General features: G+C 45.9%; 1 protein-coding gene across 1 annotated transcript in view; it reads right to left on the minus strand.

The window, feature by feature from the left end:
- The window catches only part of LOC126161345 (esterase FE4-like), a 149,195-nt gene that overhangs the window by 8,783 nt on the left and 112,632 nt on the right, over window positions 1–27,780 (minus strand). The window contains exons 8-9 of the mRNA XM_049917114.1: window positions 24,980–25,161; window positions 8,381–8,513 (exon numbers count right to left, since the gene is read on the minus strand). Coding sequence (XP_049773071.1) covers window positions 8,381–8,513; window positions 24,980–25,161 — 315 coding nt within the window. The remainder of the gene's footprint in view (window positions 1–8,380; window positions 8,514–24,979; window positions 25,162–27,780) is intronic.

Consider the following 27,780-nt stretch of genomic DNA (forward strand, 5'->3'; position numbering starts at 1 on the left):
ATTGTATGATTATATGATAGCAGAACAAACACTGGTAGCAGTTACTTCTGTAAAATATCTGGGGTATGCGTGCGGAACGATTTGAAGTGGAATGATCACATAAAATTAATTGTTGGTAAGGCGGGTACCAGGTTGAGATTCATTGGGAGAGTTCTTAGAAAATGTAGTCCATCAACAAAGGAGGTGGCTTACAAAACACTCGTTCAACCTATACTTGAGTATTGCGCATCAGTGTGGGATCCGTACCAGATCGGGTTGACGGAGGAGATAGAGAAGATCCAAAGAAGAGCGGCGCGTTTCGTCACAGGGTTATTTGGTAACCGTGATAGCGTTACGGAGATGTTTAACAAACTCAAGTGGCAGACTCTGCAAGAGAGGCGCTCTGCATCGCGGTGTAGCTTGCTCGCCAGGTTTCGAGAGGGTGCGTTTCTGGATGAGGTATCGAATATATTGCTTCCCCCTACTTATACCTCCCGAGGAGATCACGAATGTAAAATTAGAGAGATTAGAGCGCGCACGGAGGCTTTCAGACAGTCGTTCTTCCCGCGAACCATACGCGACTGGAACAGGAAAGGGAGGTAATGACAGTGGCACGTAAAGTGCCCTCCGCCACACACCGTTCGGTGGCTTGCGGAGTATAAATGTAGATGTAGATGTAGATCCCGTAACTTTTGTCACCTCAGGATAGTGCCTCCCGCCAAGTATGGGTGTCCGCTGCAAGTTTCGCATGATGTCAAGCAACGTCACGACATAACGTATCTGTCATGCATTTTCTTCTTCATGGCAGTGCTCAGTAGCACACTATAGAGGCAATTAGGATGCTCCTGCTGGGTTTTCGATGGGAAGTGTTTGATCACCCGCCATATAGCCCGAACTAGACTCCGTCTGATGTTCATCTCTGTGCACATGAGGCACTGTCTATGTAGACAACGCCGGCCGCTGTGGCCGAACGGTTCTAGGCGCTTCAGTCTGGAACCGCGAGACCGCTACGGTCACACGTTCGAATCCTGCCTCGGGCATGGATGTGTGTGATGTCCTTAGGTTCGTTAGGTTTAAGTAGTTCTAAGTTATAGGGGACTGATGACCTCACATGTTAAGTCCCATAGTGCGCAGAACCATTTGAACCATGAAGAAAACATTTTGGCACAGGCAGCCAACTGCAGATCAGCGTAGAGAAGTGGTGGAAAGCACAGGTGACTGCCTTCTATGACGAGGGTATTTGAAAAGTTCGTACAACGCTAGGTCAAATGTGTAAGTCGGAACGGCGACTATGTAGAGAGGTAGCTGGAAGGTGTAGCTAGCTGTTGCATATAAAACATTTCTGATTTTCAGTGTGGTATCCATCTCGTTACCGATCGGGCCTTACTTTCCGAATAGCCCTCGTAGGTCGTTGTCCCAAGCCCAGAACCTTCTGCGCGACCCACTAACGCTGACTTTGCAGTGACATCAACACAGAGACGCAGTATTTAAAGACGCGCGAACCAACTCGTTATGATGGAACAGCTGGGCAGTAATGTGCCGTCGAACCTGCGCTACTCCTCGCCACACCGATGACGCAGATGCTTCTGCCGCAGCCGGGACACGAGTCGCTGTTTGTCGTCTGAGCATCTGGGCGCCAGGAGCATTTCCGCAGTTGGCCGCCGTCACGGGAGTGCGACGAAGTACGACGAGATGATGCAGCCCTCTGTACCTTCGCCTGGGTGCAGACGGAAGACCACTGTGCTCAGAGCTCTTGAGCGTGACACATCCAGCAACAACCGCCGGACACACCGTCACCGGCAGCACGGCGACGCAAGAGCGACCTCTGCAGCGGAGGCGCGCAGTCAGCAGGATGTCGCCGCACAGGGGAAACGCGATCGTATTCACTGCGCCACCAACTAATGATTGTAAACAAGCCTCGACAAAGAAGGCATTGTAACCATTGTCGGTCAGTCTTCAGATGCAGAACATCCTTCCTCAGCAATAAATCCTAGCCCACGCTAAGCTATGTGGTGTAATGTTCATATTCAGATCTGATAATCACCAGCTGTGAAAAGTCAGGTTTCTGGTTGTCCATTAATGACGTCCCTTACAAAATGCAGGTGTTACATCTTACTGAGGATGATGCAGATCGGTGTTCAGTCTGCAATACGGCTGACATTCAAGCTGGACGAAAACTGTCATTCCCCCTGTAAGGTACTGTTTACGGATGAAGCTAATTTCAATATTAACTGTACGTAAATATACAAAATCGCAGATACTGGTCATATGTCACTCCTCACTGGAAGCATCCATCGAGTTAGATGGCACATCGAAAGAGATGGTTTGTTCTACATCTGCATCTACATTTATACTCCGCAAGCCACCCAACAGTGTGTGGCGGAGGGCACTTTACGTGCCACTGTCATTATCTCCATTTCCTTTTCCAGTCGCGTAACCGAGCGAGGTGGCGCAGTGGCTAGACACTGGACTCGTATTCGGGAGGACGACGGCTCAATCCCACGTCCGGCCATCCTGATTTAGGTTTTCCGTGATTTCCCCAAATCACTCCAGGCAAATGCCGGGATGGTTCCTCTGAAAGGGCACGGCCGACGTCCTTCCCCATCCTTACCTAATCCGATGAGACCGATGACCTCGCCATCTGGTCTCCTTCCCCAAAACCAACCCAACCCCAACCCAGTCGCGTATGGTTCGCGGAAAGAACGAATGCCGGAAAGACTCCGTGCGCGCTCGAATCTCTCTAATTTTACATTCGTGATCTCCTCTGGAGGTATAAGTAGGGGGACGCAATATATTCGATACCTCATCCAGAAACGCACCCTCTCGAAACCTGGACAGCAAGATACACTGCGATGCAGAGCACCTCTCTTGCAGAGTCTGCTATTTGAGTTTGTTAAACATCACCGTAACGCTATCACGCTTACCAAATAACCCTGTGACGAAACACGCCGTTCTTCTTTGGATTTTCTCTATCTCCTCTGTCAACCCGACCTGGTACGTATTCCACACTGGTGAGCAATACTCAAATATAGGTCGAACGAGTGTTCTGTAAGCCACCTCCTTTATTGATGGACTACATTTTCTAAGGACTCTCCCAATGAATCTCAAACTGGCACCCGCCTTGCCAACAATTAATTTTATATGATCATTCCACTTCAAATCGTTCCGCACGGATACTCCCAGATATTTTACAGAAGTTACTGCTACCAGTGTTTTTTTCCCTTATCATATAATAATCATACAATAAAGGATCCTTCTTTCTACGTATTCGCAATACATTACATTTGTCTATGTTAAGGGTCAGTTGCCACTCCCTGGACCAAGTGCCTATCCGCTGCAGATCTTCCTGCATTTCGCTGCAATTTTCTAATGCTGCAACTTCTCTGTATACTAAAGCATCATCCGCGAAAAGCCGTATGGAACTTTCGACACTATCTACTAGGTCATTATGTATTGTGAAAAGCAATGGTCCCATAACACTCCCCAGTGGCACGCCAGAGGTTACTGTCTGTAGACGTCTCTCCATGGAGAACAACATGCTGTGTTCTGTTTGCTAAAAATTCTTCAGTCCAGCCACACAGCTCGTCTGATATTCCGTAGGCTCTTACTTTGTTTATCAGGCGACAGTGCGGAACTGTATCGAAAGCCTTCAGGAAGTCAAATAAAATGGCATCTACCTGGGAGCCTGTATGTAATATTTTCTGGGTCTCATGAACAAATAAAGGGAGTTGGATCTCACACGATCACTGTTTCCGGAATCCATGTTGATTCCTACAGAGTAGATTCTGGGTTTCCAGAAATGACATGATACGCGAGCAAAAAACATGTTCTAAAATTCTACAACCGATCGACGTCAGAGATACAGGTCTAGAAGTTTTGCGCATCCGCTCGACGACCCTTCTTGAAGACTGGGACTACCTGTGCTTTTTTCCAATCAATTGGAAGCTTCCGTTCCTCTAGAGACTTGCGGTACACGGCTGTTAGAAGGGGGGCAAGTTCTTTCGCGTACTCTGTGTAGAATCGAATTGGTATCCCGTCAGGTCCAGTGGACTTTCCTCTGTTGAGTGATTCCAGTTGCTTTTCCATTCCTTGGACACTTATTTCGAGGTCAGCCATTTTTTAGTTCGTGCGAGTATATAGAGAAGGAACTGCAGTGCGGTGTTCCTCTGTGAAACAGCTTTGGAAAAAGGTGTTTAGTATTTCAGCTTTACGCGTGTCATCCTCTTTTTCAATGCCATTATCATCCCAGAGTGTCTGGATATGCTGTTTCCATCCACTTACTAATTTAACGTAAGATCAGAACTTCCTAGGATTTTCTGCCAAGTCGGTACATGGTTTGTTGTGGAATACGGGATTCTCACACTTCTGGACTCCTCTGCATTCAGGCTATTCTAACAGCAGCCCGTTATCTGAAGTCAGACTAATATGTGGCGCCATCTCTGCCATCTGAAGATGAGAAATTTCCAACTTCCTTTCAACACTCCTCTTTACGACTAGCAGTCAGTGCGTAACTGCATATCCAGTTTCCACCTGGGAGACAGACTAAGTCATAGAGGTCTGGTGGAGTGGCCGCCACGTTCCCTGGATTTACGTCTATTAGGTTTCTGTCTGTGGGAACACGTAAGGGGTGATCAAAAATTTCCCGTTTAAGATCGTTGCTGCAGCGTATGTGCAACCGCGACCTTGATGTGGGAACGAAGCATCGACTTGTAGCCAAGGAGTAAGTGAGGCTATCGAATGGAAACGTTTTGATCGCCTCTTATAAAAGGCACGTGTGCGTGACATGAAGATCAGATGCCTTGAAAACCTCGAGGAGAGGATTCTTGTGTTTGTAGTCGCATTCTGGTATATGTGTTGGCTAAAGCGCCTGTTGTAGTGTGCGCAAAGTACGTCAGTTCTCTGTTGTCCAGCACGAGAGAAGGTAAATACGCATTATGAGAACGTTGCGCTTACCACATACACTTAGCGTTCAACGTAAAGGGGACTGAAACTCACCCCTAGCACAGAAAATAGTTACTGTGTTCAAGGTGGACCGCTAAGCACGCAGTCTCGTCACAGGGATAACTAGATATGAACAGAAATTTAAGGCAGCATAGATTAAGATACATTTCATAATAATTTATTAAAGATTATTTACAAATTCTTATCTTTAGAATGATAATGAGGATGATAAAGCGTGATAAAAAGTTATAATTACCACAAATACAACTTTTGAACACTGGCCTAATTTGCGATTCCACTGAAGAATGGCTAACTAAGCCAGTAGTATGTCCAATCTGGTCCTGCTCGCGGTGATAGTACGAGATGTGTTCCACAGGGATACGTCATTCATGGAGCGCCATTTGACTCACAACCAGAGATGCAAGGACGTAGTAGTGTTTTGGTCAAACCGTAGGTGGCGGTACATCGCTTGAAGTGTAACCCTTCTTATACAGTACAGCCCGTTTCCCAACTGCTGTCATAGACAGCATGGAGTGCGATCATGAAGGACAGCACTGGATGACGGATTGTGGAAGGAGGATGTAAATGCAGCCGATATTCACAGACCACTGGTGGCAGTATGTGGAAAGCGTGCACCGTCACAAAAAGTGCTTTTGGAACAGGACAACGCTAGCCCCCAAAAAAGTCGGAAAACCACGGCTGCCATTGTTGCAATGCGGTTCCAGGTACTGCCACATCCGCCGTATTCTCTCGATTTGGGCCCTTTAACATTTATTGGACATTCTCGAACCACTTTCTTGGACTCTGTCACAACCACAGCAGGATAGCTGCTCACCGTTCCTGGAATTCTGCGACATGATATATGTGCAGAGGTTTCTGCACAGCCCCGAATAGATGCTGATCAGAAGGAAACTACGGTGTGTGTCAGCACCTGGAATCCCATTTCAGTGACGGCAGCCATGGTTTTCCTACTCATATGGGGACGAGCATTGTCGTGTTGCAAGAGCACTTTTCGGGACAGTGCACATTCTCCACACACTGTCATCAATCGCTTGTGAATCTCCATAGTGTTTACACGCTCCTTCCTCACAAACCACGTCATCCAGCGTTGTCCTTGTTAATCACTGTCCATATCGTCCACTGATATGATGACAGCCGTTGGGAAATGGGATGTACTGTGCAAGGATTATTCTTCTAGTGATGTTCTGCTACCTATAGTTAGCCAAAGTACTACATACTAGCAACTGCCGCAGTTAGTCGAATGGCGTATCATAATTATGGGAAAAAATAGAGCGCAAACCAGTATGTAAGTCTTGGCACTGTCTGTTGAGACACACGCACTCTGACACTCGGTAGAGGCAGTGACAATGTCAGATTATACAGAAACTGACTTACAAGGAAGCTGTACGTCCCCTTAAATCCGCGACTGGTGGATGAATGTTTATTTGCGAACTACTTGCGTGATGTCAGGCGGAAGCACAATACAGACCCTGTTATAGGCGCCTTCTGTGACTTCAAACCATATCTATGGCGGATGGAGAGGACTATTTGAAAAACTTATTCCCGAAGCAAAATGTAGTCCGTTATGCGCGCACTCTATGACGTGTGACCATAACCATGTTGTCACACACTGTATGCTGGCCTTGCCGAGTGGAGGCCTCTGTGTGTTTGACTGTGTGCCATATCTACTGGCGAACACAGCAGACAACATATTAATAGTGGGCAGCGCTCACTCATCGTCTATAGGTTACGTCGTGAGATACTAAGTGAAGCAAAGTTGAGAATACAAAAGTGCTGCTCTACCGAGGAAGCGGTATGTATTTTCACTGAGCACGCAATAAAAACATTTTAAACGGTAAATATCACCAGTTCAGATCTTCTGTGGCTTATCAAATGCATTTGATTGCGTCTACCATTATATTTTATTCCATACCATAAGTTTTTACTGGACACATGATTCTGCAGATACCTAGCTTAGTTCCTGCTTAAGAAAAAGGAGGTTAAAAGCTACATCAGGTTGTCTGAGAAATGCAAACAAGGACACTAAATCATTTTTTTGTGGGGAGAAATGACAATGGACATACCACAGAGTTCGATAACGGGTCCATTACTGTTCTTACTCTATGTTAAATTAGTCCTTTACTAGATATACAAGCATTATTGTGAAGCTGATCAAAGGAACATCCACAGGGAAAGTTGTAAATAATAATAGTTTTGCTCAAGTTATCAACTGGTTTTGCACAAATGAACCACCTTAAAAATTTTCAGAAAACAGGTGACTTAGTCTTGCTCGGTCAAAAATACCCTACCTCATATGAATGTAGTTTATCAACGAAAAATAATAAATAGGATAGAAAGTTCTGAGACTTCAGGTGCCCTATTAATGAAAACTGAAATTGGAAAAACCATGTACCAAACCTGCTGAAACGTTTAGTTTCAGCTACTTCCGTCATAGGAATAATGGTCAACTTTGGGGACATTAAATTCATTAATTTATTTTCATTCGTTCACAGATGTACTATGAGATAATATTCTATGTTGACTTTACACATAGGCAAAAGGTATTCAAAATAATTACAAGTAACGTTACTAAATAATTAGGAATATTAACCACAGCATTGCAGTACATATACTGTCTCATGAAATGTCGTGTCAACAGTCCAATGCAGTTTGGCAGAGTAATAAAGATTTTCACCAATACAATACTAGGAGGACAAATGATGTGCACTTCCTTCTAAAGAATATGAAGTTGGAATAGGAAGGAATGCCAATACTCAACTATAAAATTCCTTGCTAATCTGCCTATTACTCGTAAACGTCTGTTAGGTAGTAATAGAAGTGTTATCAAATGTATATTGAAGTTATTTATGTTCAACAATTTCTTCTATACTTTGGAGGTATTTTTGAATATAAATAATTAATCAATTACAAACCTGTAAATGGTCATATATACACATGTGCCCATTTACAGGTTTGTAACTGACTAAACAATTTTATGTATGTGCAATTATTGAACGTATCATGGTATAACACAAAACAATTTCTATCGCTGTGTGTCATTTCTGTATCTGTGGATACTCGGTACAAAGCACAAGTCACAAGTTCCCCATAGTTTGTGTATATAATTTCGCATCATAAAATTTATGGTGAATGTAATATGTGTAACATGGATCTAATATAGTAACAACACTTATCAAAGGGAACGCCATGTTCGTGACGCCCACTATAATAATGTCATAGAGAATATAGTACATGGGGTCTACGTTGAAGGAGACAAAATTCATGTCGCAGCTGCGACCATTTCCGCTTATCAGGTGAGATGCATTTGTAGCACTGCCTACACTAGTATTAATGGGCCTGGTGTTCTTTCCCGATTTATCTCCAGTTTTGCTCGAGTCATTTTGAAATTTTCATCAAAAGAGTAATTCTGTAACACTAATAAAAGTAATATGTTACCTACCATCATATCCAGGATAAGCTGTGAGAGGACCAACGTAAGAGAATCGGTAATAGTAGACAGGCTGAGTGCCATGTTGTGCCATCCGCTGGACCACGAGATCAATCCCTTCGCCAAAAACCATGTCGCTCGTAAACTGGGAAAAAAAAAAAAAAAAAAGTTCAAATGGCTCTGAGCACTATGGGAAAAAAAAAGGTTCAAATGGCTCTGAGCACTATGGGACTTGACATCTATGGTCATCAGTCCCCTAGAACTTAGAACTACTTAAATCTAACTATCCTAAGGACATCACACAACACCCAGTCATCACGAGGCAGGAAAATCCCTGACCCGCCGGGAATCGAACCCGGGAACCCGGGCGCGGGAAGCGAGAACGCCACCGCACGACCACGAGCTGCGGACCGTAAACTGCAAAGATCGTAAACAAAGTACATAAGTACACTCAACATGACACACAGTGCAAGCATTACTTTTAGGGTCCTCAGCTCCCTAGTTCTCAGACAGCGAAGTCGGTAACCTGACGTCAGCAGCGTTTATTTTCCAGTCAACAACAAAATCCATGATCTAACGTGCAGGTACAATTGTTGAACATAATGTACCATAACACAAAACATTTTCTATCGCTGTGTGTGTGGTTTTCTGTCTGAGACAACTTCACCCTCACCTCATGGTAACTTATATTTGGGATGTCAGTTCATGCATCTGCTCCATATACTTTCTCAAGAAAAAGTGGGGATGATTTATGAGAATATAAAGCTAGATTTTTATGGAATCGAAATGAAAGCATCTCTTTCTCTAGCATCTCTGATTTAAGTATGAGACATACGTATCATATGTTCTTCATACTTCAGCTGAAGATAAAAGTGTGTACTATGGTGGTAATTTTGTACTGCAAATTACAACTGAATAGGTATAGTTGTTATTCCACTGTATGGACTTCACCGCAGTTTGTTATACACTGAGGTGGCAAAACAAATCGGATAGCTCCTAATATCGTGTCGGACTTCCTTTTGCGAAGCCTGTTGCAGCAACTCGACGTGGCATGGACTCCACTAGTTGATAGAAGCCTCCTGCAGAAATATTGAGCCATGCTGCCTCTACAACCGTCCATAATTGCGGAAGTGTTGCCGGTGCACGATGTTGTGCCCTAACTGACTTCTCGATTATATCCCATAAATGTTCCAAGGGATTCACGTCGGCTGATCTGGATGGCCAAATCATTCGATCGAAGTGTCCAGAAAGTTCTTCATACCAATAGCGATCAATTGTGGCCTGATGACTTGGCACATTGTCATCCACAAAGATTCCATTGTTGTTTGGGAAGTTGAAGTCCGTGAATGGCTAAGAATGGTCTCCAAGTAGCCGAACATAACTATTTCCAATCGATTATCGGTTCAGTTGGACCAGAGGACACAGTACTTTCCTTTTAAACTCTGCCCACACCATTATGGAGCCACCACCAGCTTGGACAGTGCGTTGTTGACAACTGGGATCTGCGCAGCACTTCAACCCTATCACCAGCTCTTACGAACTGAAATCGCGACTCATCTGACCAGGCCACGATTTTTCAGTCGCCTAGGGTCCAACCGATATGGTCACGAGCCTAGGAGAGGCATGAGAGGCAGTGTCGTGCTGTTAGCAAAGGCAGTCGCCTCGGTCGACTGCTGCCACGGCCCACTAACGCCAAATTTCGCTTTTCACCGTACTGCCCTGACAGATACGTTCCTCATGCGTTCCAGACAGATTTCTGCGCGTATCTCACGCAGTGTTGCTTGTCTGTTAGCACTGACAACTCCACGCAAACCAAGGAACCACCAAATTCGTTTATCTGATGCTACGCTTTTATCAATATCTGATCATTACTATGCTAAGATTGTACAAACTGGCCATTCAAAAGCACAAAAATAGCTTCAACAGAAACAAGATGGATTGAAATTAGACAAGTTGTGGGCCTTGGTACCAAATAACACATACAGTGCCACCTCTTCCTCACTGCAAGCTCCATAACTCGCATCGAACACCGCGATCTTAGGCAATAACCTCGTCACGTCACGACCGTTGCTTGGATACGTATAAACAGTTCGGCATAATTACTTTGTCTGAGGTTGTGACTGCTTTTTGAGTTGTTATAGCCTCTGATGATGTCGCCACCACTGGAAGACGAAACGCTATCCAGTACTCACAGACATGGCGTGGTGCGGACGTATGGCGGGGACGTGGCGCTGTTTCAAGCCACTTCCATGTTAACAAATGAAACAGTTTACGCGGAGGTGCGTGGCGGAGACGCATCGCTTCGTGGTTCGCGCAACGTAGCTACACGAGACGGAGACGTACGAGGAGCGCCTTACTGTTTTCATTAATCTTAAGCATCAAAATGCGAGATGATGTAGTGCTACATCCGTCTCTGTAGTTAGTTTCTCAATAAAACTTTTCCTTTTCGCGTCAAAAATTAAAAACCACTGTTTTGAGATTTTCCCGTGTTCCTTGCTAAGCACTCTTTCTCATTGTAGGAAACTATTCCGTAAAATAAAAGTAAAAAAAAAAAAAAAAAGAAAAAGAAAATCTGCACCATACAGTCTGACAGCACAGCTTGACAGCTTGATAGTGAACTGGTCTCCTTTCGTTAGTTCCCATAGTTATTGTGATACTTCGCAATAAGTAAGCTACAGGAATATTTTGAAAACTTCGCGGTGACGAATGTGGTCACTGGCCAGTTTACGTTTAGGTAATCTTAGGTCATAAATTGCTGTGTAGAAAATATAGCTAACATATCGATATTATTTTTAACGGTGGAAGGAGAGCGATACCTCTTTTCAGTCCCAAATAAATAAAGAAATATATGTTGACATTTGGCCGTGACGAACTACGACACGCCACACTCGATGTTATGTTCGAACACTATCCATATTTTTGGCTCGTAATTCCCTTTCGTATGTGGTTTATGAAGTCAGTTAAAATAATATTTTCAGTTAAGATTGCAAATCTCACGCAGAGAGGTACGCCATGTACCACAGCCTAATGTCCAAAAAACGAAAATCACCAAAACAGTATCAGTTGGCCTATTGTCTGTCACGTCTTTAATAATCAAGAATCACAAGGCAATTACCTGATGTTTGACGGAAGTTCCTTCTACATTTGTCGATGTAGAAGATAATATGCTTTATCGTCCCTACCAATAATCAGTAATCTAGTAATAAACTTCGTTCAATACTGCAAATTATCCTACTTTTATTAATAAGCGCTGAAGTGGTACTGATTCTGGTACTGATTCAAATGCTTTCCGGAATTTAAGAGGTACTGCGTTCTCCTGACTTCCTTTATCCACGGCTTTCGGGATGTCGTGTGAGATATGCACGAGTTGGGTTTCGCAGGACTGATATTTCCGGAATTCTTGATGGTTGGGATGGAGTAGTCATTCTCTTCAAGATACTTCATCACGTTTGACACCAAAATACGTTCTAGGATTCTGCAATAGATGGATATAGGCGATATCTGACGTTAGTTTCATGGCTCACTTGTGCTACCGTACTTGTAAATGTGTGGTATCTACGATGCGCTTCCTTGCAGCCAATAGGCACAGTTTTTGTTCGAGAGATCTATGGTATATTATGCTTGGAAGAGGGACTAACTCAGCTGAAATTTCTGTATAGGATTTGGCAGGCTATAAGGCGTTTGGATCTAGGCCAGTTGTAATAACCTGAACTATTTCTCAATACCATGGACATTAATGTCTACACCTCTCATCTTTGCAGTAGTGCAACGATTACATTGAAACCGGCTCACTACTCACATATATTAATTTGCAAAAATAAAAAAAATGAAAAAGAATTTCACCATTTCTACTTCCGCTTTGCTACACTCAATTTTGGTTCCTCTCACATCCATGAGTTTCTGGACACTAACTTTGGCACCAGTGTGAGCTTTTATATGACAAAGGGCTTGCTGCAGCAGTAACACCAACTGCCTCATATCACTGGAGTTAAGCACTGTCAGGCATGGCTAGCACTACCATGTGCGACCGGCCGTTTCTGTGGAGCTCCGTTGGCAAATGGAGTGCGCTCTGTCCTTCTGAGACCAATAACGTATTTTATTGTTTTCAGTAAATCGTCTTAAATTATTAATTATGTTATTTTATGCTCAGAACACGCTTTTCCCTCTTTTATGTCAGTATAAAAAAACTGAAATGAAATTCAGATAATCTGAAAGCCCGCTAAAACGCTCCATTTGAATCATGTGATGTCTGTGACGCCGCTGGCTAGCTCACTGGTCCTACTGTCGTCAAGCTTATTCTTGGTGATACCTTGTTTCAGAATTTAAGTTTCGGAAAATAGACTACAAACGGTTTGCAGTACCACTTTGGACTTATCCATCTATAAAATCTCCAAAAAATTGTTTTTGAGTTTTCCAAGGAATGTTGAGATGTGTCAAACGTGGTTGCATTGTACTGGCAAAATATCATCATCTTGATGCACAAGTTCCCTAACTTAAGAAATGTCTTGCACTTTTATGTTAACATTAATTTACCTCCGAGGTATGTTTTCCCACTGTTGAAAGAAACGACGAAATTAAACTTGCAGTGACAATTGGGAAAGTTTACTCTCGTTATATCCAATCTTGCGTACAAGCTTCGGCAGACCCGTTGGGAAGTATGGTTGCGGCAGGTGAGCTGCGCGGACTTAGCGCTGTTTACATCCCTCCGCTGCTAGCCGAGCGCCGAGGGGCATGGTGAGTAAACTTGGTGGGAAGAGCGGTTGCTAGAACCTGTCAGACGTAAGTAATATTGACGTAACGATGGTATCCCACATCACACGCCCAAGACCCTTTGAAGCAGAGATGTTTCTGCGAGATGTGGTCAAACGACTGGGATACATTTGTCAATAGCAAGTGGCACGGTCTATCTGAAAAATAATAAAAACAGAATGCTGTGAAGGAGTCAGCCTCAACAGGAGGACGATTTACATTCAGTCACTGTGAGATGAATGTGGTGGAAGTCACAGCAGAAATTGCGAGATGGGGGATCAAGACCATAAGGATCTTTGAACTTTCCTTTGCAGTGACTCCAGAGTAAACCAGTTCAGTTCTAAACATGTGTGGCACATTATTGAGTGACAGAGCGGAAAATGGACAAGTTTCCAGATCTTCCCTGTCCTAAACCTTGTTACACAGGTTAAGACTGACCACCAGCGACATGTCTCCTCATATATTAACGTCTTTGGATGTAGAGCGATCGTAGTATATGAAGGTCAGCACGGAATGTATTCAGGATGTGGCAAGGAAAGACATGTATGATCTGAATGCGTCCATAAGAGGGTGTCTCAATTTCCAGTGGGAGAAGCAGTTGCCCCAGCACAAATATGGACATTACCAGTGACTTACATCACAGCAGTCACGGGGACAATACAAGGTGGAGGATCTACAAGAGATAGCTACTAGGAAATGCGTCACACCAAAGGCGACAGGATCATCCATTGAATCAATGGAACAATGGGCAATCAGCGGTGGAGTAGAATTACTCAGAGGACTATCTGTTGAACAAGTTGGGCGACAGGAGGTGGGCGACCCGAAACTGCTGAACACGAGCAGACACTCAGATGACGACTCAGGCAGGCTGCAGCTGTCACTAGTAAAATACAAGAAATAGCAAACCAAATGGCGAGGAAAATGCTTGAAAGAGTGCAGGGGATCGCCAACACCTTGGAGGAACATTGGACTGCTACCAAGACGGAGTTTCCCCCAGGGGGCTCACAGTTCTTTTGTGCGTTCATGCCTGGCGCATACGAGGCCCGAGCTATTGCAGCCGATGCTTCCTTCCCTAGTTGCACTTCCTTCATTGTGCCCTCCCTCACTATCCTCGCTCCTTCACCACTGTCCCCTCCTTCCCCTCCCTTGGTGTTCTGATTTATTGACCTGGCTATCCACCTGGATTCCTGTATTGCATGAAATTTTGTTCCCCCTGCCCATTTTCTTTCGTCCTTTCTGGCGTTTACACCTCCACTTCTAAATTTTCTATTTTTAGTGTGAGCCATTTGGGGAAGAACTCCCTCCCTAGCGTCTACAGTATGGATTCCTCTCCCACCTCTCTTCTCCCCTACCTTTCTCGCTATAGCTCCCTGCTAAGTCACAAGCACCTGTAGCAAATTGTTTGGTGTGGCTGTTATGTACCCTTCTGACTGAGCCCCCTGACAACACAGGGATCATACTACTGGTACCTGAACTGTTTCCTCCCCATGTACGTCCAGGAGTGATTGCTTGCCTTGTTGGGGCAGCAGAAATCCTGGCAACGGCTGCCATGCCAAGTATTCCTTGCTGTGGCTGGGTGGCGCCCACGGGGTAAGTGCTTGATCAGAGTTGGTGGTATCAGGGCGAATACTTGGCGCATGAAGCGTACCAAGCTGCAAAAATCTGGCCATTCTCAAATGGCCATCTCTTCAAATGGTGAAAGATCATTGATTGCTGCTTCGTATGACCCAGCAGCCTTTCCTTCCCCCTGGCTACACGTTGGGAGGTGGGCCAGGCTCACCCTCTTGTGATGAAACACTTTCCCCACTACCTCGTCTGTACTATAACAGATAGAGACACATTCACCACCATAAAGCCTTAGTTTTATGTAGAGAATATCGAGGACAAGTTTGGTTAAGTGAGTCTCTCAGTAAGATGAGTTTGGGCTCCCTGTTGAACAAAGCTTCATCTGCCACCTAATCTACAGCTCTTCATGCCTGTATCGTCTTGGCAATGTCCCAGTGTCTATTACCTCTCACCAATCTCTGAATATGGTCCACACAGTGATTTTTCATAGGGACCTCATTCTGCAAACTGATGAGGAACTTCAGGCTAAGGAACTTCAGGCTAATCTGGAGTGACGTGGCGTTCATTTTTTGTGTGTGTGTGTGAGCAGAAGGGTCACAGAGACAACCACACAGATACCAGCGCCTTCATTCTGGATTTATAGGGGGATACCCTCCTAGAGAAGGTCAAGGCAATTTGCTTAAGATGTGACATGAAAGTGTACGTCTCACTACTGCTTTCGGTGCTTACATTTCGGGCATGTCTTCTCATTGTACAGCGGATCCTATATGTGGTGACTGTGGACACCCACTCCATGGGGGAAGTCCCTGTATTCGGCCACCCGTGTGTGTCAATTGTCATGACTGCCAGTCCCCTCACTTGCCAGACTGCCCAGGTTACAAGAGAGAAAAGATGATCCAAGAGTACAAGTCCCTGGATTGCCTGTCTTTCCCCAAGGCTCGCCAAAAATATGAGTGATTCCATTGGGTGTCACCTTCTTCAACTTTTGCCTCTGTTACATCATTTCCCCTTCTACCTGCTCCTTACCTCAGCCTCATCCCCCTTTCCTCTCCCCCTCCCCATCAGTCCCACAACCTCCCTTCCAGGGGCTGTGCCCCCTCCCCAGCTGAAGGGGTACCTTCCTTTTTCAGCACCTGCTGGTGATGAGGCTCCCCCCTGGGACCCCTCCCCCTCCCTCCCCCCAGTGTCTTTCAGTCCAGAAGCCTTCTACCACTACTCAGCCACGAGATGCACCACCTGTGTGACCTAAGTTCATTCTCTCTCTTGATTTTGTAGAAGCCTGTACTCCTCCTGTGCCCTGTCCTCCTCCACCTCCAAAACAGAAGAAACTTAAGTCCCAAGACAAGGTCTCCCAGTGCCCCTGGAGGTGTCATCTCCCCTCTCACAACCTGAGTCTGACATCTTCATTTTGGATGTCGCCCCATACTTGTCAATGACAACCACTGACCAGGTGACATGACCTCCTCTCAGCTTATTTATGCCTAACCCAGTCTTTCACCACACAATAACCCAACAGAATTCCAATGGATACTACTGTCACCTACTGGAAAGACAACACCTTGTTTCCTCCTATTCTGCGTTTTGTCTTACTCTTCAAGAAATGCATTCTGTGATGACCAATCTCCAACGTTTCATGGTTATTAGGCATTCTGTTAGAATCGTGCCAGACCCAGGATAGCATTTGGGGCGGTCTGCACTTTGGTTCACTTCAATGTCATTAGTGACTAGATCCCCCTTTGTACCAACCCAGAAGCAATAGTGGTTAGAGTGCAAACAACTCCAACAATCACCATTTTCAGTGTCTATCTCCCTTCGGATAGGCCACTTCCTTATGCTGAACTGTCTACCTAAGTGCAGCAACTGTTTCCCCTCCTCGGGGACTTCAATTTACACCACCCCCTGTGGTAAGTTTCACTTCAATGGGTAGGGGTCTTCTAATTGACCAACTAATTACAGACATTGATTTGTGTCTTCTCAATGACGTTTCCCCTATCCACTTCAGTGCTGCTCATGGCACCTTTACTGCTACTGATCTCACTATCTCCTCCCCTGCTCTCTGTGGCGTCCCTACGTTGGTCACCCCTTCATGATCTTTGTGACAGTGACCACTTTCAGGAAGACAGGCCCCCACATTGCGCATTCCACAGGGCCAATTGGCTTTTTATATACGTCAGCCGTGCACTTCGACAACTCTCTCTCGAATTGCATTGATGCAGTCGTGCAGGTCATCTCTGCCAATATTCTTCATGCTGTTGGCACTGCTGTCCCCCTATCCACAGGTCCCCCTCGTCATCAACCGATAGCGTGGCGGAATCACTCATATTTTTGGCGAGCCTCGGCGAAAGACAGGCAATCCAGGGACTTATACTCTTGGATCATCTTTTCTCTCTTGTAAGCTGGGCAGTCTGGCAAGTGAGGGGACTGGCAGTCATGACCGCCGATGGCCGCTGCAGTGTTTTAAATGGCACCCTTCACAGACCAATCTCCTCGCTTTCAAGTGTCTCTGTGCTTAAGTTCGTTACTCTACTAAGCAGAGTAAAAAGTAATGCTGGGAGCGCTATTTTTTCTCTCTGGGGACATATGCTGTACCTCGCAGGTTTGGTCCAAGCTCTGTAGTATTCTGGGCTGCCATCGACAGTCAACTGTCCAGAGTCTTATCCTCCAAGGTGCTCTGTGCACTGATCCATTGGTCCTTGCAAAAGACCTTGCAACACACTTTGTGATGGAATCGGTGTCCTTTTCCTATCCTGCTACCTTTCTCTGGCAGAAATGCCGAGTTTAATAGACCTCTCTCTGTTTCAACCCCCACCACACTGAACCCTGTAATGAATCCTTCACTGAAGGGGAATTCATGTAGGCTCTTACATCTTCACATTACATGGCCCCAGGCCCGGATTCCATCCACAACCAGATGATCCAACATTTGGACATTACTCAGAGGTAACATCTACTCAGGGTCTTCAACTGCATATGGCTCTTCGGTGCTTTCCCATCACAATGCCGAGACAGTATAGTTATCTTCCTCCATAAGCCTGGGAAGAACTCACTGTCTCTCAACAGGTACCGCTCAATTAGCCTAACGAATGTACTTTGTAAACTCCTTCAGAGGATGGTTAGCTACCGATTATGTTGGGTACTTGAATCGCAGGGCCTTTTGTGCCCATATCAATGTGGCTTCTGGGAAGGGCGATCTCCAACTAACCATTTACCCAGATTGTAAACAGCAACCCGACACACTTTTACTATTGCCAGCACCTTGACGTGGTTTCACGGTCTTATCTGAACTACATAAAACATACGTCATGGCTTGGCATCATCACATCTTAGTTACCCTCCATGACTGGCGCTTTTGTGACTCCCTACCGATTTTTATTCGTGTGTTTTTATCCCACCAGACCTTCTGGATTCGAGTTGGCACTTCACTCAGCACCCCTCGGATTCAGGAGAACGGTATCCCATGGAGTTCTGTGTTAAGTGTTACACTCTTCCTCATAGCCATCAATCGACTTCTAACCTCCGTTGGGCCGGTGGTTACCCCAGCGTTGTAAGCTGACGATTTCTGCATCTTGTGCAGCTCCCACTTGGTAGCATCTGCTGAGCACCGGCTCCAAGGCGTCTCCAAAGGGCCTTTGTGTGGGCAGGCAACCACAGTGTCCGGTTTTCTACCTTCAAAACGCGGGTTCTGCATTTTTGTAAGCGACCTGCAGTACACCCTGATCCATACCTTTATTTAGACGACCAGCTCCTCGAAGTTGTACACAGTCCCGTTTCTTGGGCCTTATTTTTGATAGAAATCTGATTTGGCTGCCCCATATTCATTACCTGAAGATTATGTGCATGTGGAACTTTAATGCTACCCACCTCCTGGCCCACACATCTTGGAGGTGCAGACTTCACCACACTCTGGTCTTGTCTTATAGTAGTAAGATTTATGGATCAGTGACTCCTTCCACTCTGAAAATACTTGACCCTGTTCACCATTGTGGGGTGCATCTGGCTATTGGTGCCTTTCACACTAGTCCCACTGAAAGTCTTCTCGCAGAAGCGGCGATTCCCCCTCTACAAATACGATTGAACCAATTCCTGTTTTCTTATGCCATCGCCATTCGCCGATTCCCTGAGCATTCCGTGAACACTGTCCTCTTTGCAAACGATGGACGCCTCCCTCCTGATGACCGCCCATGAATGGGACTGCTGGTTGAGATGGGATTTCCATCTCCAATCACTGGAATGTGACCAGTGTATTTCCTCTCACACCATCCCTTGGACAGTGCCTAGACCACAGGTTGGAACCGACCTGTTCCAGTTTCCTAAGGTCTCTGTCACCCCTATGGTTTTCTGGTGCCTTGTATGATCCATTCGTGCAGAGTTCCAGGGTGCCACCATCTTCTACACCGATGGTTCTAATATGATAGATTAGGTGGGATACACTTCCACGTCTACTACTGGCTTAGAACACCATTTATTGCTGGGATCATATAGTGTGTTCACAGCAGAGCTATTAGCCATCAACAGGGCTCTCAGTTTTGTTTCTCAGGCCCCCCTCCACAGTGTTTTAATATGTACCAACTCAATGAACACCCTGCAGGCTATCGACAAATGCCACTCTTGTTACCCTTTGGTCTCTGCTATCCATGACCTTCTCTCTGTCCTTGGGCATGCCACCTGCTCAGTTGTCTTTCTCTGGGTCCCAAGTCTTGTAGGTATCCCAGGGAATGAACTGACTGACTGGTTGACGAGAGAATCAGATATTTACCCCTCATTCCCTTTCAAGATTCCAGCTGTGGATATGCGACTCTACGTTAATATCTCTTTGCCCAAAAGTGAAACTATATCTGATGCACTACTGCTCTCAATAATAAACTCCGCACAATCAAGGAGTCAACTGTGATTCACAGATTGTTGAACTGGTCCTCAGTTTCTTCCACAAAAGTGTTTTTATTTTCAGATATAAGGTTTTGCTTTAGTCCTGGACGAGTGACAGGGTGGTTGTGGTTGGGGCCTCTCTTCACATTTTCTCTGTCTGGGAGCCACGACCATTCTCCTTGTAAATACCGCTCTTTTATCCCTCTGCTTTCCCAGTTTTTAGATTTGGACTACCTTTCATACCTTCTGTGTGTGTTTTAACGTCATCGTTTTTATAGATTGACTCATCTGACTGGATCTGTCCACTTTTAGCAGACCCACTCTCTTCCATGTGTACCTCTGGAATTTTAGGACTGATGACCTCACCGTTTGGTCCCACAACCCCTTCAATTAATTAATCAGTCAAGACGGAATTCACAGGCTACCTCATGTGGCCGCCATGCCAGAACTGGGCGAGGAAGGGAATCCTTCCACTCATTAGACAGAAGTGGACAGGATAAAAGAAACGACACTGAACAGGCCAGCTGTACAGCGGCGCAACGGCAGTTGGGCAGATGAAGTGGAATATATATCCGACAGGTGAAACCATAAATGGGCAAACGACGACAGTTGTCGGGACAGAGGAAGTGCACTGAGTCAGAGGTCACATGGATGGGGCAATGAACTAAACAGAGGCCTCAGGCAAGGGCAGGGACACTCAGCCTCCCCTCAAAGAATAATTCCAACACAAGCATACAAAATAGAGAAGGTCAACGTCAACAGTATCAGAAACAGCTTGAAGCTCCAGACTTTACGTGACATACTGTACACCACCGAATTACACTCCTGGAAATGGAAAAAAGAACACATTGACACCGGTGTGTCAGACCCACCATACTTGCTCCGGACACTGCGAGAGGGCTGTACAAGCAACGATCACACGCACGGCACAGCGGACACACCAGGAACCGTGGTGTTGGCCATCGAATGGCGCTAGCTGCGCAGCATTTGTGCACCGCTGCCGTCAGTGTCAGCCAGTTTGCCGTGGCATACGGAGCTCCATCGCAGTCTTTAACACTGGTAGCATGCCGCGACAGCGTGGACGTGAACCGTATGTGCAGTTGACGGACTTTGAGTGAGGGCGTATAGTGGGCATGCGGGAGGCCGGGTGGACGTACCGCCAAATTGCTCAACACGTGGGGCGTGAGGTCTCCAGTTGTCGCCAGTGGTCGGCGGAAGGTGCACGTGCCCGTCGACCTGGGACCGGACCGCAGCGACGCACGGATGCACGCTAAGACCGTAGGATCCTACGCAGTGCCGTAGGGGACCGCACCGCCACTTCCCAGCAAATTAGGGACACTGTTGCTCCTGGGGTATCGGCGAGGACCATTCGCAACCGTCTCCATGAAGCTGGGCTACGGTCCCGCACACCGTTAGGCCGTCTTCCGCTCACGCCCCAACATCGTGCAGCCCGCCTCCAGTGGTGTCGCGACAGGCGTGAATGGAGGGACGAATGGAGACGTGTCGTCTTCAGCGATGAGAGTCGCTTCTGCCTTGGTGCCAATGATGGTCGTATGCGTGTTTGGCGCCGTGCAGGTGAGCGCCACAATCAGGACTGCATACGACCGAGGCACACAGGGCCAACACCCGGCATCATGGTGTGGGGAGCGATCTCCTACACTGGCCGTACACCACTGGTGATCGTCGAGGGGACACTGAATAGTGCACGGTACATCCAAACTGTCATCGAACCCATCGTTCTACCATTCCTAGACCGGCAAGGGAACTTGCTGTTCCAACAGGACAATGCACGTCCGCATGTATCCCGTGCCACCCAACGTGCTCTAGAAGGTGTAAGTCAACTACCCTGGCCAGTAAGATCTCCGGATCTGTCCCCCATTGAGCATGTTTGGGACTGGATGAAGCGTCGTCTCACGCGGTCTGCACGTCCAGCACGAACGCTGGTCCAACTGAGGCGCCAGGTGGAAATGGCATGGCAAGCCGTTCCACAGGACTACATCCAGCATCTCTACGATCGTCTCCATGGGAGAATAGCAGCCTGCATTGCTGCGAAAGGTGGATATACACTGTACTAGTGCCGACATTGTGCATGCTCTGTTGCCTGTGTCTATGTGCCTGTGGTTCTGTCAGTGTGATCATGTGATGTATCTGACCCCAGGAATGTGTCAATAAAGTTTCCCCTTCCTGGGACAATGAATTCACGGTGTTCTTATTTCAATTTCCAGGAGTAGAGATATGGTCTTACTGCAAGAGGTGACGAACATAGACCTCCACAAGATTACCACTCACCAGGAAACGAGATACTCCTGTGAGACAATGGAATCTACAGCTGCAAGGTGAACTTCTACTTCCAGGTCCTCCGTAACTTATTCCGGCTAGATGCACCGGTCGTCGACAACAGCAGGAAATACAATGGGTGAAGGGCCACGATTACGGCGTTAGCACGGAAAAGACCAGAAGGGAGCCAGATTAGGACGCGACTTCGAGTCGGTTTCCAATGCGAACAGCCTTCCATATACCAGGGGATTAAGGAGCGAATGGGTAGCCGTAGGAAGCTCATCACTGAACTACGAACGGCGGGCGGACGAACGCTGCTGCAGCAACAAGAGACTAAAACAGCTGAAGCGATACACATTGAAGAGACAAAGAAACTGGTAACCTGCCTAATATCTGCAGGGCCCCGCGATCACACAGAAGTGCTGCAACACGACGTGGCATGGACTCGACTAATGTCTGAAGTAGTACTGGAGGGAACTGACACCATAAATCCTGTAGGGCTGTCCATAAATCCGTAAGAGTACGGGCGCTCGCAGATCTCTTTGAACAGCGCGTTCCAAGGCATAACAGATACAATAATGTTCATGTCTAGTGAGTTTGGTGGCCAGTGGAAGTGTTTAAACTCAGAAGAGTGTTCCTGGAGCCACGCCGTAGCAATTCTGAACGTGTGGGGTGCCACATTGTCCTGCTGGAATTGTCTAAGTCCGTCGGAATGCACAATGGACATGAATGGATGCAGGTGATCAGACAGGATGCTTATGTATGTGTCACCTGTCAGAGTCGCATCTAGACGTATCAGGGGTCCCACATCACTCCAACTGCACACGCCCCACACCTTTATGGAGCCTCCACCAGATTGAACAATCCCCTGCTGACACGCAGGGTCCATGGATTTATGAAGTTGTCCCATACCAGTACACATCCCTTCGTTCAATACAATTTGAAACTAGATTCGTCTGATCAGGCAACACGTTCCCAGCCATCAACAGTCCAATGTCGGCGTTGAGGGGCCCAGGCAAAGTGTAAAGCTTTGTGTCGTGCAGTCATCAAGGTACACAAGTGAGCCTTTGGCTCCGAAAGCCCATATTGATGATATTTCGTTGAATGGTTCACACGCTGACGCTATCTGATGGCCCAGCATTGAAATCTGCAGCAATTTGCGGAAGAGTTGCGCTTCTGTTAGCAATATAGTAAGGCGGCGGGAGCTAAGCTGAATGTGGTGGAGTCCGGTGTCCTGATCAACCTTAAAACATATTCTGAGCTCAAACATAATGAGGCATTTCGAAACACAATGATGTCCTCAATGACACCCAGCATGGACTATCAAAACATCGATCATGTGAAACCCAACTCACACTTCCCTAATGTGACATACTGAAAGCTTCGGATCAAGGCAGTCAGGTATACACAACATTTCTTGACTTCCGAAATGCATCTGACTCAGTACTACGTCTATGCTTATTGTCAAAAATATGATCATATGGGGTATCAAGTGAAATTAGTTGCTGGATTGAGGACTTCATGGTAGAGATGATGCAGCATGTTATATTGGATGGAGGATCATCATTAGATGTAGAAGTAACTTCAGGTATACCCCAGGGAAGTGTGTTGGGACCTTTGCTGTTCATGTTGTGTATTCATGACTAACAGCAAAATCAGGCTTTTTGCAGATGATGCATTTATCTATAATGAAGTACCATCTGGTAGACACTGCACAAATATTCAGTCAGATCGAGATAAGGTTTCAAAGAGGTGCAGAAATTGGCAATTTGCCTTAATTGTTCAGAAATGTAAAATTTTACACTTTATATAAACAAAAAACCGTAGTGTCCTATGACCACAATATCAACGTGTCATTGTTGAAATCAGCCAGCTCATACAAATACCTGGGTGTAACACTTTGTTGGGATATGAAATGGAATGGTCACATAGGCTCAGTTGTGGGTAAAGCAGGTGATAGACTTCAGTTTATTGGTAGAATACTAGGGAAGTGCAGTTAGTTTACAGAGGAGATTGCTTAAAAACCACTTGTGCGATGGGTTCTAGTATATTGCTCAAGTGTATGGAGCTCGTACCATACAGGACTAACAGGAAATATTGAACACATACAGAGGAGAGCATCGCAAATGATCACAGGTTTGTTTGATCTATGGGAGACTGTCACTGAGACACTGAAGAAACTGAATTGGAAGACTCTTGAAGATAGATGTAAGCAATTCCTAAAAAGTCTATTGACGTAGTTTCAAGAAACAGCTTTAAATGGCTGCTCTAGGAATATACTACAATCCGCTACGTATTGCTCACATGTGGATAAGATCAGAATAATTAGTGCACGCACAGAGCCTTCAAACAATCATTCTTCCCGCACTCCATATTTGAATGGAATGGGAAGAAAGCCCGTTAACTGGTACAATAGGATGTACCCTCTGCCACACACCTCGCAGCGGTTTGCAGAATATAGATGTAGATGTGCTTACAATTAAATGTTAAACAGGCTTGAATAACGTTGTGTTATTATTCTTACCATAAGTTCTCCTAGTGTGGTTATTTACATATTTGTGTGCAGTTTGAGATCTCTTCGGCTGACATACGGAGTCGGCAGAGTACTGTGAAGGGACGTTATGGTAGAACACGTATTGCATTCAGTTATTAATTTGATACTGCGCTTAGCAAATTGTGACCCTGAGATTAGATGTAGATCATTTTAGGGTTTCTTGCATTTGCTACGTCCAAGAAACTGTTGAGAATGATTCGGTCATTGTCTCTGGTCAGTGATCCTGTCGGGCTTCGATCTCGTCAGATACAGACCCCACTAAGTAATACTGACAGATGCTGGGTCACAAAAATCAGCTCAGGTATTTGATATCAACACATCTGCTGAGCATAGCGGTGCGTAATTAAGGCCACATTCCCACTATCTAAATGATGTGTTGCGCTCCCTCTTACGATGATATTTGCATTATTGTTCAAGGAATTATTTTTTGTCATATTCTATGAAATTAAACTGATAACCATATTCTTGAATGTTAGATGCAGTCCACGAAATAACTAAATTCCTGTAGGAGAGCAATGCGTCAGCTGGTAGATAAATGGTTGTACACAATTGCCGAGTTTATTGCTGATGTTAACAAGAAGTATTTGATGCACACTTACAGCAACTGTTGTATAGTTATCCTGCAGCGTTATGGTTGAATTCCCGTAGTAGAACTGTCTCACTTCTTTCGCTCCCTCTTCTCTCTCTTCTTTGGTTGGAAGACGCAGATCAGGTGCTACGTACAGATCGAAGTTCTGGTCCAGATCAGCTACCTGTTCTGCCGTTGATAACTCACCATTTGCTGCACAGCAGTAATATGGAAAGCTTTAGGCACATTTGAATGGAAGTTCCATACAGTGCAAGCGAAAGTAGTACAGAAATAAAGACTGGCTAAATATATAAATAATGTGTGTCCCAATAAGAAAGAACAATTTAATTTTTGAATAAAACATGCTAGTTTTTCGAAAACTGCAAATATTTTTATTTTCAAGTCTTCGGTATACAATACGGTTAACAGTGGAAATTAATATCTTGTTGCCAAACTGACACACTTTCTATAACATTTTTAATGACATTTTCGATTCCGAAAATGCGATGCTCTGTTTGGTTCACTTCTTGGTTTGTTCGCACGAACACTCGACTTCACGTAAGCCCACAGGAAATACCCACATGACGTTATGTCGCACATTCTTGGTGGCCAATTCTGGTCTCCATGAAGGGAAGTGACATAAATCTGAAATTTCTCCTGCCGCAATGAGCGTGATTCATGCGGAGAGAGCCAGGCACTAGCACCTTGTTGGAAACACTTGTCTTCAAGGTCCAACCCCTCAATCTGGGGAGCAAAGAATCTCATTTATCATACTGCGCGACAGCACATGCCATTTGACATTATGGCCATTCCGGCGGCTTGGAGAGATTTGGCCGTGCCGAAGGCGTAGGGCCTGAGGAGATGGAAAATTGAGTGCAAAAACAGACAACAAAGGAAGACAGTTAAAGAATTAACCACGATAGCTACGTAAGTTTCCCCACCCCTCATCTTCCTTCCGTTTCCTTGGCTGCGACTGTAAACGCACGTTGTTGTCACAGTGTCATTTCACACAAGCAGGTTCAGAAGAAAACGACTAGTACGGAACAAAAGTCTGTCGCTAACCTGTTTTATGTGGCAACAGTGCTTCTGGTTCACACAGATGCCCCTACACTGCTTGCTCATGTTCAAAATTGGAGTTGTTCTCAGTTAGCAAGCCACGTCTATTCCAATAAAATTCTAGAGCTTTCGATGACTATCTCACCTGATTCCTTTCCCCCATCTGCTCCTATTCCTCGAACATATCTGCATACTCTACACCTCCCACCACCTTGATCCATCTCATCCCCTGGTTGCTCCTCTCCTCTCCAACCCCTGCCCTCTGCTGTGCCTTCACTGTTGTGTCCCACCTACCCTCCATGTCTACACCCTTCATCTCCTTTCCCAAGGTGGCTTCCGTCAACTCCCCCTCCCGGATGATGCCCTCTCTCCCTCCATTTATCCCTCCTATCGACTCTGATCCTCACCTCCCCCTCCTTTCCTCTGTCCTTTCCCCGGGCTTCCTCTCCCCCTCCCCCTTCCATCCTGTTTTTTCCCTGCCTACCCTCTCTCTGCCTCCCCCCCCCCCCGAGTCCTTTTGCATTCCCCTCCTCTGCCTTTCCCCACTCCCTCTCATGTCTGCCCAGCCCCCCCCCCCCCAACTTATGAGTCCTCGTCCTCCACCGGCTCCTTCCCCCCCTCCCCCCCCACTTCGTTTCTCCTCTCCTTCCCCCTTTTCTTTCCCATCATCGCTCCAGGTGCCCCCCCCCCCCCCCATCTGCTGCCCTCGACTGTGGTGTGTCATATTTGCGCCAACTTTTTAGTGTGGTGTTCAAGTGAGTGTACAGTGTTGTGCATCTTTCCAAAGTGTTGCGAACAGAAATCATGCTGTCGCTGGATGTGATATCTCTTGCGAACAGAAACCAGAGTGTCTCCGTCTTTTTTAATTGTCTGTCTATTATTTTACCTGTTTGTTTCCTGTGTATTTTATTATCATAACCAACCCTTTGTTTTATGTTTTAAGTTCCACAGTTGTCGGCAATTTTACCATTTAAGTCACCGATTTCATCGCCTGCTTTTATTATTTACTATCTTCATTTCTTTTTAAACAAATTCTGTAGGCTGAAGAGCAGCGGTCTAAGCTGCTGCCAGCCTGCCCCCTTCGGGGCAATCGAAACTCAATAAAGGAAAAAAAAATCACTATCTCCACCTTCGTCGTCAGGAGTAAAACTACCGACTGCCAGGGGTGGCATGATATTCCGCTTATGTACCCACGATTATGCCCACTGCCACCAATCAGAGAAGGCCAAAATGACGTGATTTGGGCAGCCCATAGTAGCTCCGGCCTTTCCCGGGACCCAGTGATGTCTGGTGGCGCCACGTTTGAAACTGCATCTCCCGCCTCCCTACAAGCATTAAGCATTCTTCGCTGATTCTTTTCGATATACAAAGACCACCCCCACTCTCAACTCAGTGTGTACCTCTGGTCTCTGTTAATATTGTTGCTGTTCATTCTAATCTCAACCGCCTCTTTTTTAACAGAATCTCAGTAAGTTGCCGCATGAACCAAGAGTCTCGTGTTCTCAAACTGAATTTTGTGTCTCTTCTCCAGGCAGTGCTCAGCTATGGCCAACTTTTCAAGCTCCCTTTGCTTAGTATGTATGACTCTTGTGCTCGGTACAGCGCTGTACAATTGTGCGAATTGTCTGACCTAAATACATGCTGCCACACTCGCAAGGGACAGCATACACACAGGGCACACGGAGAGCTATGTCATCTTTAACAGGACGCAGCATATCTGTTATCTTGGAGGCGGGTGGAAGCTGGTCTCAGTCCAATTCTCTGCAGTACATGCGC

Source organism: Schistocerca cancellata, chromosome 1 (genome assembly GCF_023864275.1).
Source record: "Schistocerca cancellata isolate TAMUIC-IGC-003103 chromosome 1, iqSchCanc2.1, whole genome shotgun sequence".
Lineage (NCBI taxonomy): Eukaryota > Metazoa > Arthropoda > Insecta > Orthoptera > Acrididae > Schistocerca > Schistocerca cancellata.